At 39.1% G+C, this 16,139-nt stretch overlaps 3 protein-coding genes across 3 annotated transcripts; all 3 read right to left on the bottom strand.

Annotated features, from left to right (window-relative positions):
* Nucleotides 1-539: 539 nt before the first annotated feature.
* LOC146969628 (serine/threonine-protein kinase/endoribonuclease IRE1-like) lies at nt 540-3,159 on the bottom strand. Its single transcript, XM_085759409.1, has 6 exons — nt 2,475-3,159; nt 2,205-2,368; nt 1,931-2,124; nt 1,403-1,532; nt 1,181-1,281; nt 540-809 (listed from the first exon to the last, which is right to left on the bottom strand). The coding sequence occupies exons 1-6, from the start codon at nt 3,157-3,159 to the stop codon at nt 572-574; spliced, it is 1,512 nt and encodes a 503-aa protein (XP_085615535.1). The 3' UTR covers nt 540-571.
* A 2,270-nt stretch (nt 3,160-5,429) lies between these two features.
* Nucleotides 5,430-15,961, bottom strand: LOC146969626 (uncharacterized). The gene is made up of 7 exons (XM_085759489.1): nt 15,836-15,961; nt 7,290-9,217; nt 7,024-7,187; nt 6,715-6,938; nt 6,048-6,177; nt 5,865-5,965; nt 5,430-5,717 (listed from the first exon to the last, which is right to left on the bottom strand). Exons 2-7 carry the CDS (start codon nt 9,196-9,198, stop codon nt 5,498-5,500), a joined length of 2,748 nt encoding a protein of 915 aa, XP_085615615.1. The 5' UTR covers nt 9,199-9,217; nt 15,836-15,961; the 3' UTR covers nt 5,430-5,497.
* Nucleotides 10,845-15,942, bottom strand: LOC146969627 (uncharacterized). The gene is made up of 7 exons (XM_085759490.1): nt 15,836-15,942; nt 13,006-14,927; nt 12,716-12,879; nt 12,407-12,630; nt 11,892-12,021; nt 11,714-11,814; nt 10,845-11,585 (listed from the first exon to the last, which is right to left on the bottom strand). Exons 2-7 carry the CDS (start codon nt 14,906-14,908, stop codon nt 11,366-11,368), a joined length of 2,742 nt encoding a protein of 913 aa, XP_085615616.1. The 5' UTR covers nt 14,909-14,927; nt 15,836-15,942; the 3' UTR covers nt 10,845-11,365.
* Nucleotides 15,962-16,139: the final 178 nt, after the last annotated feature.

The following is a 16,139-nucleotide window of genomic DNA, read 5'->3' as shown; positions in this document are numbered from 1 at the left end:
TGATTTTCAATGATTCTATCAGATAAAGCAGAAAGCAGATCATGATAAATGAAAAAAAGTTCAACTAAAATCTAGGACCTTTGGAGTAAAGGATAAAGCTTGTTCAAATAACCTCACAATACTTGTACCACATACAGTTCGCCCTGATGAAGTATTGATTGTAATCACAGAAAGGAATCACTGTATTTGAAATGGACTGGGTCCCTGTTTCATAGAACACAACCGGGCAAGTACAAGTACCCACATAAATTAAACATAAAGACATTTTTTCCCCAAAACCATTAATGGTTCTTGTGAATGGGGCAGATGTACATGTAGTCATGTAGACTGAGGTCGCTGGGAAACCAAATGCCTCATATTAGAACGTCTCTGATATTATTAGTTTAAATTTTTAAAGCTCAGATAGACCCTCCCCTGTGAGTGATAATGCTCCAGTCTTGCTCTATCCCGCTCATGGTAAAGCACAACACTGTATGGACAAAATTTGTCACCATCTTAGTATAGCGTATGGTGACAGTATGGACAAAATTTGTCCATACTGAGCTGAAGGGCCGCGTTGAAGAGTCCGGCATCAGTCTGCAGTTGGCTGAGTAAAACTGCGCTGATCTTCTTGAACTGCGACGCTGAGATGTTCCATGTCGTTAGTGAGTGGCATTTCATTGCTGTTGGCACCTCTGTTCTCTTCTTCTGTGAACATCTCCTTCAGGAGACCCTCTGAATTCCACCCTCGGCTCTTGCTGAAGATGTAAACACATCCAAAGAGACCGGGAAACAGTGACATCACATCAACTTCAGCTGCTTCCTCAAGGCTGCAAACAGAAAAAATAACATGTTATAGCAAAGCATCTATGTCTGTCTGTACAGTACACAAACAGTCCCTAGACTTTGTGCCAGTGAAGAAGCAGTTTCTACCTGTAATCCCTTATTATTATCAACTTTATTTATTTAAAGGAAAAGCCCCTTGAGGTGGATCACCTCATTTTCAAGGGGGATCCTTAGCATCTCAACAGTCAACAGTTATCATCATTTGCATCTTGTGAATAGTTGAACCACTCATATTTTAAACTCAGAATTTTTAAACCCCTGAAAAGGCAATAATTTATATCAAACACAGCATGTATTTTGTTGAGTGCATTTATTCATGTATGACCTTTTGAGGTCCTTCACCATTGTAACTTACTAGTGTTGACGCATGTTCCTGATGAAGCGAACCAAACCCAGTATGTCCTCAGGGTAGGCTTTCTTCTTGCCATCCATCTTCTCCACCAACTCTTTGGGAAACTATAATATCAAATATTATTTACAACTATAGGCTACTGCATGCTGAATTGAAATTATTTGGCGTTAAAAATTCAAAAAAAAAAAAAAAAAAAAAAGATTAATTAAATTAGGTTACAGTTACCTTGTCTTTCCACTGTTCATACGACACATCTCCACCACATTTTTCAACTTTAGAAATGAACCCTGTATCAGCTGTTCGACATTTTCCAAACTCTTCTCTGTTTGCAACCTTCTCCAAGTATTCGAGTTTGCTGAAAAAGATTGTACATTAAGGGAGCATGTTAAACAAACAAACAAAAAAAATGGAGGCCATTTTGCAGTTTGAATGAATACACATACAGCCATTTCATACAGAGAAATAGATTGTGTAATGTAGTGATTGTGAAATGATTCTAACAAACACAACCCTGTCAATTAATCAAAGAAACTTTTGTCCAGTACTCTAGTTTAGGACCAAATACATACATACAAGTTTGTGTTAAGTAAAAGTGGACAAAAATAAGCATTCTATCAGGCTATACTAAGATGGTGACCATGGTAATACCTGCTTAGCATGTCAACACTATACAAGCAGCAAAACAATAAAGCAACAAAAACAAATCAGTTGAAAAAAATCTGAGTTCACAGATTATATTAAAAGAAGTTCTACCTCATTTTTGTCCAGAAGAAGGGATGATTCAAGCATTGTTCCACCTTTGATCTGCACTCTGGTTCTTCATTTATCATACCCTGAATGAGATCCACTGCCACCACATCTTGAACATGGTCCAAAATGTACTTCCCTTGTGCAGTGGATGGATGTTGCCCCCCAGACAGGACAAAATAAAGCAGAATCCCAGCAGCCTTAAAAAATGATATAGCAGTTTAATTAATTGAGTGACTTTTTATCTAATCAAGAGTATGTGTATGACAGACAGACTCACCTGTATATCAGAGCTCAACTTGAATCTGATATCATCGTCATCCTCTAAAGTTTCCATAACCATCCAGCCTCCTGTTCCTGTGCTGGCTCTGCGATGAGTTGTGTGTTTTTTCAGTAGACATCTACTTTTGCCAAAATCAGCTAATTTCAATTGTTTGGTCGTATCTGCAAGAATAGATGGATTCAGTTAACAACAGCCAACAACATACATTCTATACTTTTTGTATACTTAAGTGAATAACATTTTTACATTTTCTACTTGTTAACTTACAAATCAAAATATTCTGAGGTTTGAGATCGGCATGAAGAATCGGAGGAAGTTGGCAGTGAAGCACTTTAACACCTTCGAGAATGGCCCGGACAAGTTCCTCCTTTCTCAGAAGATCGTCGTCAATCTTTCTGATGTACTCGTCCAAGGTGTAGTCACAGAGTTGGAGACAGAGATATCCAAAGGTCTCATCTTCCATAAAGTCAATGTATCGAATAATGTAATGACGATCAAGCCCTGGAAGTTGTAGAAATTCTTTCTCACTCTTCAGCGCTGGATACCGGGAGTTGCTTTTAGGCATTCTCTTGATTGCAACTTCAGTGCCGTCATCTCTCAGCCCCAAGAAGACTTCAGTCCCATCACTTCCCTTCGCTATCCGGAACTCGTCATCATCCACAAAAGTAATGTTCAACTTCTCAACTCTGAGTTTACTTTTATTGGTGCTTGCAAGCTTTTCTAGCTTCTCCCCCCACCTCCCACTGTGAGGTTTAGTGATGTTGGAGGGAAATGGCCTGACACTTGAAGCAGATTCCTCAACAGGAGTTGCTGCTGGATCAGTTGAAGCCCCACAAACTTCTTCATTTGTGTCTTTGTGCTTTTCTTTTTTGTGGTTTGGTAAATTCTGGCTCTCCTGCAGGCTGCTGCCACCTGCACGTGGTAATGCATGTTCTTTTGATTCATCTTCCATTGTTAATCCTTCAAAGTATCTGGGAAGACAAGAATATGAAGTTAGTGTAATATTATACAAAAGATTTTAGCCTGATTGCAAAAACTATTTTGTCCCCATCTTTAATTAGTGGGCAAATTGTATTATTATAAAGACCAGGGATTCTATTTGTGTGTGTTAATAAATATTCTATGTCTGCATCAATTCATTAACAAATGGCTATAGAAGAAACCCTGGTCATTTTAATGTTGTGGGGCAGCCACTGCCTATTTTTAATTCATTATTTTATCAACTAGTCATCAATGTTAACTATCTATCTATCTATCTATCTATCTATCTATCTATCTATCTATCTATCTATCTATCTATCTATCTATCTATCTATCTATCTTTAAATAACACACTGGTAGTATAGAATAAATGAAAATACTGTCCTAGACATTTTCTCAAACTTATATGAGCCTTGGCTTCTCTTAACTTCTGTCATGGGATAGTGTCTCTCCCTTTTAAAATCTTATTTTAGACCATGCTACTTTTACATTTTTTAAATCTTATTTTAGACCTTGCTGCTCTTACTCACTTATACATGCTTTAACGGATTGTGCAATGTTGTTGTTATTGTGTATTCTGTGTATGATGCGTGTGTGTGATTGTGTTGTCTTCTGCTTTAACTTAACTTATGTCATTAGCGGTAATGGGCATTTTTGGTCTTCACATCTCTCATCTGACTAAGATGATGTAATGTCATACAGTCAAAGACGGCTTAAAGTAGGCCTATCTTTAATACAGTGTCGGCCATGACATCCAGTTCTGACCGGTTTGCCCTAGAAAGCCCTCTGTCAACCACATCACCTTGTCAGCTTCCTGCCACCAGGATGTAATGCAGGTTTCATTACACATCAACAAGTCCTGCAGTAAGTAGCTGCCTGTAGGTACATCCTCTTTTCAGTTACGGCGACACCGTAACAATCTGCAAGTAGCCCCTGTGTGAATATTTCTAGAAGCTACAGGCATGTCTAATAACACAAACTAAAACAACTCAACGAATCATCTGCTGCACTGATATTGATTCCCGGCGCCTCGACCCCATAATACTGTACATCCATGCTCGACACTACAAACTTTTTTCGACGCAGACGGCTTGGACCGTTGACAACTTCCTGATTCATTAACTCATAAAATAAACGTAGTTATGGCACAAACAAAGCCTCAATCCTACCTTGGAAAGGTACCCAGCGAGTTGCAATCTAGTTTACATCAAAACGTGTGTGTCCTTCAGATAGAAAAAAAAGTTTTGCTGTCAACTTACGCAGCGGCGGAGACACTGGTCAACCCTCGCTCCTTTCGGGATTTGATTGGTGTGGGACGGGCTTGTTAAGCCAATAGCAGCCAGAGGTCTGAAAGTGTAATTTGATATCGGTACAGGGCTCCGGGCTGGGCAGGCCTGCAGCCGTGAGCCGTCTATCGCTCGTGCAGGAAGGGCTGACTGACAGCGGTCAAGGCAGCAGCCACCTCTCGTTTTCGTGTAGTCGAGCCAGCCGCTCCAACATTTCCAGTGCGCCCGCCCCTTATTGCCGATTTCATGGCAAATATTTTCAGACATGGGTATTAAATGCATTAAAAGTTTGAAAGAAAGAGGTGTGTCTCATAAAACAAGTTGGCTGCACTGAATATGTTGAAATGTATTTAAAAATTAATAGGCTAAATGAAAAAGATATATCATCATTATTATTACTTCATCTTTTATAATTATTGTTACTATTCTGAAGCACTTTGTTACTGTTATGTTTTATTATCATCATACATGAAGTGAAATTCAGTGGAAGGCTTAAAAATTATTTTTCTGGTCTTCCATTTAGGCTATTTTCCAATATATCAGAGCCAAAGTCATCATAACATACTTAATTATTGTTGGTATATGATAAATGTTGACAAAATGTACATTTTTGCTGATGTTTAGTATTGTGGGTGTATACAGTAGGCCTTTAGTGGTAAAGTCTGCCTCTATGGTCATGATCAATCCTGATCAAAAGCTGTAGGCTAACTCACAGAAGAAAAAGGGTTTGCACAAAACTTCAAATGTAGATTCAAAACAACACCTAAGTAGAACTTTTCACATTGAAAAAAATAAAATCCCCTGGTTGACTAGGGAGATATTCAACAAAACACAAGTTTTCTTTACTGGGCAATTTTACTTTTTTTGTGAAATATGGCATGCTCATCCAAAGGTGCAGCTGCAGCAGATAAAATGGCAAGTTTTCCTGCAAAAACAAAACAAAATCTGAGCGGTTCTTGCCACAAAAGTCAAGTCAAAGTGAAAAGTCATTTTTGGAGTCCTTCATCCTTTTTGAATCCAACATCACTTCATGTCAGTGGGATCAGACTCTTGAACTGGGAAAACAAGTTGCTCCTCCAAGGCTGTGGACAACATTACACAGCTGGTGGTGATGTCTCCTCTATGAAACATTTTCTTCAGGGGAGCCTCTGAATTCCATCCTCGGTCTTTGGCAAACTTGTAAACACACCCAAAGAGATCAGGAAATGTTGTCATCACATCAACTTGATCTACAAACCTGGGACTGCAAAGGAAGGAGACAATTTTATAATTGATATAATTAATGTTATGATATGTAGAAAAATATGAACTACCTACATTATTCTTGTCTGGTGTGTAATTACTGACTCATCTTTGATAATGTTTTGAGGCCCTCATCAGTTTCACTCACTAATGCTGGTGGAGGTTCCGTATGAAGCGCAGTAATCCCAATGTGTTTTCAGGGTAGGCTTTTTTCTTCCTGTCCATCTCCTGCAGCACCTCTGGTGGAACCTGCAACACCACAAATAATCACACCTGTTGTATTTACTGTAGGAACAAAAGATATAACTTACAGTAGTTATCTTCCTCTTACCTTATTTCTCCATGGTTTGAAAGATCTTCCCTCAGCACATTTTTCCAGTGAACAAATAAGTTCACTGTCAGCTTCACGACAGTTTGTCACCTCTGGTCTGTTACCAGTGTTACTCAGGTAATCCTCCTTCCTGAAGAAAAGAATGTTTCAATTCCAAATACTAAAAAATCCAAAGAAATACATAGCAGTTTTGTTCATTTTAAAAGTTCCTCTCTCGCCAAGAGTAGGAAATGTTAACATGCTAAACTAGTGTGGTAAACTGCTTCACATCAATGTGTTAGCACTGTCATTTTGATGACATGATGATGTGACAATAGTTAAACCCAAAACAGACATCTTGGCAAAAATGACTTCAAACTCTCAGCATTGTTTCAATTGACATCACTACACAATTATATAAATCATGTTTTGCTACATAGAGATGGCTTAAAGACAGGCAAATATGACTTTAACCTTCATTTAAGTGTGACTGCTTAGAAATACAGTAGATATGGACACAATAACCTAAGTCAAAACATCAATATCGGACTTAGATCAACAATTATTGTATGAGAAAGACTGTTTGAATCACATCAGTTGAGTAAATGTAGAACCATCTCACTCTGGACCATTTCACAGAAAATAATAAGAAGAATTGATCATCAGTCCATCAACATTCCTCCCTCACCTGTCACAGGTCCAGAAGAAGGGATGACTCAGACATTGTTGAACTTTAGGTCTTTCCTTTGGTTCTTTTTGGATCATCCACTCGATGAGATCCTTTGCCACAACATCTTGGACATGGTCCAAAGTGTACCACCCCTTATGAATGTTGTACTCATACTCATAGGGTTCATTACCGAATGGATGGTGTCCTCCAGAGAGGATATAATAACTCAGCATCCCTGCCACCTTAACAATAAATACAACATATTAACAGTCAGGTAAATATTCTTCACCATGTCATCAGTTAGGTTTGTGCAGCTGGAAAACTGACCTGTACATCAGTGTTGGACTTGTATGGTATATCGACTTTTCCTGCCAAAGTCTCTCTGGCCATCCAGCATTTAGTTCCTGCGCTGGATGTACGTAAAGTTGTTTGGCCTTTGAGCAAACGTCTGCTTATGCCAAAATCCGCCAGCCTGGCTCTCTCTTTAACATCTACAGGACAAATCATGTAGAAAAAAAACATTTTAAAGCATCATAATTACGAATTGAATAATTGCGTGTCACCATTTCACTATGTTTCTATTGTTGACTTACCAATCAAAACATTTTGTGGTTTGAGATCCCGGTGAAGAATTGAAGGATTCTGACTATGAAGCACATTCAAACTTTCAAGAACTTCCCTGACAAGTTCCTTTTTCAGACTGTCATCAGTTTTTGGGATATACTCTTCCAAGGTGTATTCACAGAGCTGAAGACAAAGATATCCAAAGTTCTCGTCCTCTGCAAAGTCAATGTATCGGACAATAAAAGGATGATCAAGCTCTGGAAGTCGTAGAAGTCCTTCTTCGTTCTTCAGCACTTGATAGTTGCTTTTAGACATTCTCTTGATTGCAACTTCAGTGCCGTCCTCTCTCAGCCCCAAGAAGACTTCAGTCCCATCACTTCCCTTCGCTATGCGGAACTCTGCATCATTCACATAAGTAATGCTTTTAATTTTGGTGAGTTTTCCTGCATCAGTGCTCACAAGCTTCTCTAGTTTCTCCTTCCACCTCTTGCTGACTGGAGACCATTTTTGTGTCGCCTGTGATTGACTGAGATTGAAGTGAGATGGCTTTACATTTGTAGTTGTTTCCTGCACTGGAGCTGCTGCTAGATCAGATGAAACACTGCAAACTTCATCAGTTGGGTCCTCATGATTTTCAGACTTCTTCTTTTTCCTCTTCTTCTTCTTCTTCTTCTTTTTGCTGGACTCAGGTGAGACTGTATCATCCTCACATTCTCCGCTGAAATGATGTTTCAGTCGTCTGAGCACTTCTTTCAGCTTCTCATCTCTTTGCATATCTGCAAATGTCAGTATGTCTTCAGGCACTGATGTTATTCCCACTGATGTAAAAGTCTCAACAGCATGTTTAACTGAAAGCAAGGTTGCAAATATGCCGTATGTGTAGACTCTAACGTCAGAGGGATGTTGTTCCTTCACAAAAGGAGAAATTGTGTTGCATAATTTCTCAATAAAGCTGTCATCCCATTCATCTATGCCTTTTGTTTTCTGTGTTATTACATACAGTGTCTGCTGAACATCTTTCCAAATATCAGGTCTCTCTTTTGAGCGAAGTAGTCCCAGTAGTTGGGAGATCATAGCTAGAGCTTGATCATTGGATATCTCCTTCATTGTACAGAAAACTGCATGTAAAATCTTAATTACCAGATGTACATTATGCTTTGGAATGTTTGGAAAGCGACTCACTGCTCCTTCAATGTAGGAGTTCACATTTTCAGTGTCCTTCAGCCATTTCATACTTTCCTTGCGGTATTCTTCTTCAGTCTTGCCACTTACAGTAAACAGTATTTCAATCATGGTCAGATAGTCGTGAGGATCCTCACACAACATGTAACTGTCAAAAGTTCTGAAGACTTTTTCAGCAGGGTCCCTTCGCACAGCCAAGTGCATGTCCATAAAAGGTTTGATTTTGGAGCTTAGTTCATGTCCGTTCGAGGCCAAGTTGTGAATCATCTTTACAATCTTTTCATTTTGCATATTTTGTTTGGGATCTGTACCAGATAACAATGTTACCTGTGCACCAGCAGATAGGAGCTCTTTCACAACATCCTCCCTGTCATTGATAGCAGCAAGTTGCAGTGGTGTGAATGGCTGCCGTGAGCATCCACTGGGATTAGCTTTTGCTTCAAGAAGTTTCCTGACAAATGTAAGAGGTGCTCGCGATATTGACACATAATGCAAAGGTGTCAAGGCATTTTGGGAAGCAACATTTGGGTCCACACCCTGATGTATAAGGTAAGAGAAAATATCTTCCTTTTGATTTACAACAGAAGCAATCAGTGGGGTGATAAAATCATTGCACTCAATACATGGGAAGACACTGTGAATGTCACCATCCTTCAGCAGTTTTTTGAGCTTCTTGAGGTTTTTGCTGATTATACACTGAATTATAGGATGTGTTTCACCTGGTTGAAAGGTCACAAATGGTCTGAAAATATTCATTTCCGGCTCATCTGATTATCTGTGGGGGATAAAACAATATTATTATTATATGTGATGACATTTTAACTTTTAGACCAGCAGGACAAAAAAGTTACTTTCTTTTTGTAGCTTAAAAGTTAATTATTGTGGATATAGTGACTTTTGTTTGATAGTTCAATATAAATGAATGTGGCTGGATTTTCTATTCTCAAGTGTATTTTTTCATGGTTAAGGTTAGCTTTGTTTTTGCTTTGCAATGCTTCACTGCAATTCCATTACAACTATTGTATTTAGGTGGATAATTCAAAGTACCAACATCAGAGACTATCTGCATGATAACTACGCTGTGATTCACAGTTCCCTTGACAAAGTACAGAAATGTTTTACTGATAAAACATTGCAAAAGATAGGCTATGTTGACATTTAGATATAGGAGTGCCACACCTTGCCCTTACAGGTAAGACTTTGGACTTCCACATTCAAACAGTTTTAAGACTGGCAACTTGAACCAATCGGTAAACCACCCACCGACCACCCACTTTCTACTACTCCTAATCATAGGCCCTCATCCTTAGTTTGTTGGAAGCCAATGTTTTTTGTATGGGAATCTCAAACCCATCTGAAAGTGAAACAGATCTCAACACAAGACTTAATGTTGCCAGAATTTAACTTTGTAGAAACTATTAGAGGAATGTAGGGCAAATAACTTACTGTAGTGTCCCCTGTAGTTTAAATTATATCTTCAAACTAAGCATACTGTGCTCTGTATTTGTCCGTCTCTCTCGATCCATCCCTCTCTATCTCTCACTCTTTTTTTGCTCCCTCTGTTTATAGCAGAGGCTCCAGCCCCATACAGGAAGTGACCTAAGACTCCGCCCACACTTGTTTTATGTTTAATCTCTTCCTGAAGTAACTGCACGCACTATTCTCTGTGCCCTGTTGCTGTATTCTGAATGTGAGAAGATCAAATAGTAGAAGAATATGATAATTTTAGTTCATTCAGTTTTTTGACAACAGCTAATGAGCAAATCAAGCACAGAGAACTTTTCCCCATTAGTTTTGTGTCTCAGGTGGTATATCTTCTCTTCCTCAAAAGGAAACATTGTTGGGACATTAACAATCACAATACAGGGTATACACTGTGGTGTTTAAGAGAAAAGCACAGCAAATGTTAAAGTAAGATTAATAGGGTGTCAGGTTAGATAGCGCCCTGCTGTTCAAGGTGTTGCACACTATGTCCCTTAGAGGGTGCTAGAAGTATGTAGTAAAGAGTGTCCTCAGGTCAGTGAGGGGTGCTTAGATGTTCATGTCCACATGCCTGCACGCAAATGGCTGCTGCCTGCTGGCACTCCTGGTCGTCGTTTTTCACCTCTCACCTCCTTTCCCACACAGTCTGACGACACGACACCTAACTGCCTCTGTAGAAGTAAGATGAATAAATAAATAAAGAATATTGGATGACCTTGTAATGCCATAAAGCCTACAATAATGCAAGGCCAACCAGTATTAGCCTATCTCAGTCTCTGAAGGATGTTACCATAGGTCATAATGCAAGCTACATTCTTTACAATCAAGGTCACTTTTACGAAAAAGACATGAACTTTGACACATGCTAATCATTATCGTTAAATTCTATATCCCATATTCAAAAATGAAGAGAAAATCTAAATAAAAATATAACTTTATTGAAAATGACACAGTGTAAATTATACACTAGAGAAAAACATTTAAGTATCGTAACATGACAGTGCTTGATGACATTTACATATAGCCTACTGTACATCCAACCTTTTATGTAGGAAACACACTGTCTAAATTCATTGGAGAGGGCATTTAAGAAATTGCTTCTTTTATTAAAACATCCTTCAAATCTGTGTCTATATTTCATGTGAAGGAAAAGCAGATGATTTTAATGTCACTACTAGTGCACTTTGGCCTATGAAAATTAACCAGGGGCTACCACACCCTTTTTCAGTCATATATGGAGAGAGACCTCGATGAAAATGAAAGAAAACCCAGCGCTGAAAAAATATGAAATCATATGATATAAGGAGAAATATTTCACACCCTTTCTTACCCATTCATAATACAGACAAGGTTTAAACAAAATCTGAGCGGTTCTTGCCACAAAGGTCGAGTCAAAGTGAAAAGTCATGTTTGCAGTCCTTAATCCTTTTTGAATCCAATATCACTTCATGTCACTGGGATCAGACTCTTGAACTGGGAAAACAAGTTGCTCCTCCAAGGCTGTGGACAACATTACACAGCTGGTGGTGATGTCTCCTCTATGAAACATTTTCTTTAGGGGAGCCTCTGAATTCCATCCTCGGTCTTTGGCAAACTTGTAAACACACCCAAAGAGATCAGGAAATGTTGTCATCACATCAACTTGATCTACAAACCTGGCACTGCAAAGGAAGGAGACAATTTTATAATTGATATACAGTAATTAATGTAATCATAATGTGGGAAAAGATGAACTATGTACATTATTTTGTCTAGTTTGTAATTACTGACTCATCTTTGTTTTACTCACTAATGCTGGTGGAGGTTCCGTATGAAGCGCAGTAATCCCAATGTGTTTTCAGGGTAGGCTTTTTTCTTGCTGTCCATCTCCTGCAGCACCTCTGGTGGAACCTGCAACACCACAAATAATCACACCTGTTGTATTTAGGAACAAAAGATATAACTTACAGTAGTTATGTTGTTTTTACCTTATCTCTCCATGGTTTGAAAGATCTTCCCTCAGCACATGTTTCCAGTGAACACATCAGTTCATTGTCAGCTTGTCGACAGTTTGTCACCTCTGGTCTGTTACCAATGTTGCACAGGTAATCCTCCTTCCTGAAGAAAAAAAAAAATTATATACGCGTGGCTCAGGAGGTAGAGCGGGTCGACCACTAACCGGGAGGTCAGTGGTTCATTTCCCGCTGGCTCTTCTAGTCGAAGTGTCCTTGGACAAGACACTGAACCCACACTTGCCCTCCGATGTATCATCGGCAAATAAGCCTTCAACCTCCATAAGTGTAACTACTCAAAGTATGAGCACATTGACCTGAGTGAAAACATCAACATGGGACTAAGATCAGCAATTATTGTATGAGAAAGACTGTTTGAATCACATTTTGTGCATATCAATTCAGTAAATGTAGAACCATCTCACTCTGGACCATTCCACAGAAAATAATAACAAGAATTGATCATCAGTCCATCAACATTCCTCCCTCACCTGTCACAGGTCCAGAAGAAGGGATGACTCAGACATTGTTGAACTTTAGGTCTTTCCTTTGGTTCCTTTTGGATCATCCACTCGATGAGATCCTTTGCCACAACGTCTTGAACATGGTCCAAAGTGTACCTCCCCTCATGAATGTTGTACTCATACTCATAGGGTTTATCACCGAATGGATGGTGTCCTCCAGAGAGGATATAATAAATCAGCATCCCTGCCACCTTAACAATAAATACAACATATAAACAGTCAGGTAAATATTCTTCACCATGTCATCAGTTAGGTTTGTGTAGCTGGAAAACTGACCTGTACATCAGTGTTGGACTTGTATGGTATGTCGGCTTCTCCTGCCAAAGTCTCCGTGGCCATCCAGCATTTAGTTCCTGCACTGGATGTACGTAAAGTTGTTTGGCCTTTGAGCAAACGTCTGCTTATGCCAAAATCAGCCAGCCTGGCTCTCTCTTTAACATCTGCAGGACAAATCATATAGAGAAAAAACATACCAAGTATCATAATGAAAAACTGAATCATTCTTGCTTTTTTGAAATTCAGATCATGAGTTTCATCATTTCGGTATGTTTCTATCTTTGACTTACCAATCAAAACATTTTGTGGTTTGAGATCCCGGTGAAGAATTGAAGGATTCTGACTATGAAGCACATTCAAACTTTCAAGAACCTGCCTGACAAGTTCCTTCATCAGCAGACTGTCATCAACTTTTCCGATATACTCTTCCAAGGTGTATTCACAGAGCTGAAGACAAAGATATCCAAAGTTCTCGTCCTCTGCAAAGTCAATGTATCGGACAATAAAAGGATGATCAAGCTCTGGAAGTCGTAGAAGTCCTTCTTCGTTCTTCAGCACTTGATAGTTGCTTTTAGACATTCTCTTGATTGCAACTTCAGTGCCGTCCTCTCTCAGCCCCAAGAAGACTTCAGTCCCATCACTTCCCTTCGCTATGCGGAACTCTGCATCATTCACATAAGTAATGCTTTTAATTTTGGTGAGTTTTCCTGCATCAGTGCTCACAAGCTTCTCTAGTTTCTCCTTCCACCTCTTGCTGACTGGAGACCAATTTTGTGTCACCTGTGATTTACTGAGATTGAAGTGAGATGGCTTTACATTTGTAGTTGTTTCCTGAACAGGACCTGCTGCTAGATCAGATGAAACACTGCAAACTGCATCAGTTGGGTCCTCATGATTTTCCAACTTCTTCTTCTTACTTTTCCTTTTCTTCTTTTTCCTGGACTCAGATGAGACTGTATCATCCTCACATTCTCCGCTGAAATGATGTTTCAGTCGTCTGAGCACTTCTTTCAGCTTCTCATCTCTTTGCATATCTGCAAATGTCAGTATGTCTTCAGGCACTGATGTTATTCCCACTGGTGTAAAAGTCTCAACAGCATGTTTAACTGAGAGCAAGTTTGCAAATATGCCATATGTGTAGACTCTAATGTCAGAGGAAAATAGTTCATTCACAAAAGGAGAAATTGTGTTGCATAATTTCTCAATAAAACTGTCATCCCATTCATTTATGCCTTTTGTTTTCTGTGTGATCACATAAAGTGTTTGCTGAACGTTTTTCCAAATATCAGGTCTCTTTTCTGAGCCAAGTAGTTCCAGTAGTTGGGGGATCATAGCTAGAGCTTGACCATTGGATATCTCTTTCATTGTGCAGAAAACTGCATGTAACGTTTCAATTGCCACACATACAGCTTCAGGGATAAGGTTTGGCAAGCGACTCACTGCCCCTTCAATGTAGGAGTTCACATTATCCTTCAGCCATTTCATACTTTCTTTGCGGTATTTTTCTTTACGTGGACCAGTTGCATTAAAGAGCATTTCAATAATGGTCAGATGGTTCTGAGGATTCTGACACAACATGTAATTGTCAAAGGTTCTGAACACTTCTTCCACTGGGTTCCTTCGCGCAGCTATTTGCATCTCCACAAAAGGTTTGATTTTGGAGCATAGCTCATGTCCCTTGGCTGCCAAATCATGAATCATCTGGATTGTATTTTCACTGAGAGCAAGACATTCAGGATCTGTAGCAGGTAACATTGTTACCTGTGCACCAGCAGATAGGAGCTCTTTCACAACATCCTCCCTGCCAAACATGATGGCAAGTTGCAGTGGTGTGAATCGCTGCCCTGAGCATCCATTGGGATTAGATTCTGCTTCAAGCAATTTCTTGACAAATATTAGAGGTGCTCGAGATATTGACACATAATGCAAAGGTGTCAAGTTATTTTGGGAAGCAGCATTTGGGTCCACACCCTGTTGAATAAGGTAAGAGAAAATACCTTCTGTGTGATTAGCAACAGCAGCAATCAGTGGGGTGATAAAATCCTTCCATTCAATACATGGGAAGGCATTGTGAATGTCACCATCCTTCAGTGATTTTTTGAGCTTCTTGAGGTTTTTGTTGATTATACACTGAATTATAGGATGTGTTTCACTTGGTTGAATGGTCACTTCAAACTGTGTGAAAATATTCATTTCTGGTTGATGTGATTATCTGTGGAAAGACAAAACAATTATGAATTATTATTATTATTATGAAGAACGAAAAAGCGCTAGACTTGCCTCAGGTACTCACTAGCAGGAGCCAAGGATAATGTGTAAAAGCCTTTTATACTGTAAATCAGGGCATATTTAAACAATAGAAAAAGTGCAGACCGGTTCTGACCATCATGGTCTTCTTCAGGGCCTGGTGGTAGAGAGCCAGAGCTCCAGGTACAAGTCCCTTGTACAAGCTTAGAAGGTATAGAATATTATTGTTGTATTTGAAATGTTTTAACCTTTAGACGAACAGGAAAAATGTTTTGAGATTTCTTTTTAGCTTAGAAGTTCATAACTGTGTATACAGTAACTTTATATGATAGTTCAAATCAAATCTACCCAGAGAGATCTGAATATCACTGTATTTTATTTTCTAATTTTTCATGGTTATGGCTAGTGTTGCAATAGGTTAAGGGGTCATTTAGATATGAATGTAGTCTGCCACACCACAGTTAAGACTTCAGACTTCCACATTCAAACAGGTTGAAGTCTGTTTCCCCATTGATGTTTATCCCTGAACTCAAGCAGTTATTTGCACTACACCTAATCATAACCTAGGCCCTAAGCCTTAGCCTGCTGGAAGACAATGCTATTTGAGTGGGAATCTCAAATAGCACATTCAAACAGGTTGAAGTCTGTTTCTCTGTTATGTTTTTACACACAACATGAAACTGTCTATATCCATAAACTCGACCACCCGTTTCCTTTTACTCCTAATCACGAGTTTGGCTGTAAGCCTGAGCCTGTCTATTTCAGCAGGAATCTCAAAACAATCTTTAAGTAAAACAGACCTCAACACAAGAACTAATGTTGCCAGAATTAAACTGTATCATAACTGAGAGGAATGTATTGAAAATAACTTACCGTGGAGTCTCTACTGTAGTATGAATCATATCCTGAAACTTAACATACTGTGCTCTGTATTTGTCTGTCTCTCTCCATCTCTCCATATCTCTCATACTCTTTTTTTTCTCCCTCCGTTTCCAGCAGAGGCCCGAGCCCCTATACAGGAAGTGACCTAAGTCTCCGCCCACACTTTAGTCTTAGGTTTCAATTCTTCCTGAAGTAACCACACTGTTCTCTGAGTGCCCTGTTACTGTATTCTGAATGTGAGAAGATCAAATATTACAAAAATAATAACACCTTCATTTTAGCTTATAAGCTCACG

Source organism: Trachurus japonicus, chromosome 18 (genome assembly GCF_045865225.1).
Source record: "Trachurus japonicus isolate A0001 chromosome 18, Traja_1.0".
Lineage (NCBI taxonomy): Eukaryota > Metazoa > Chordata > Actinopteri > Carangiformes > Carangidae > Trachurus > Trachurus japonicus.
Note: the sequence above shows the minus strand (reverse complement) of the source record. Positions and strands in the feature narration are given on the sequence as shown.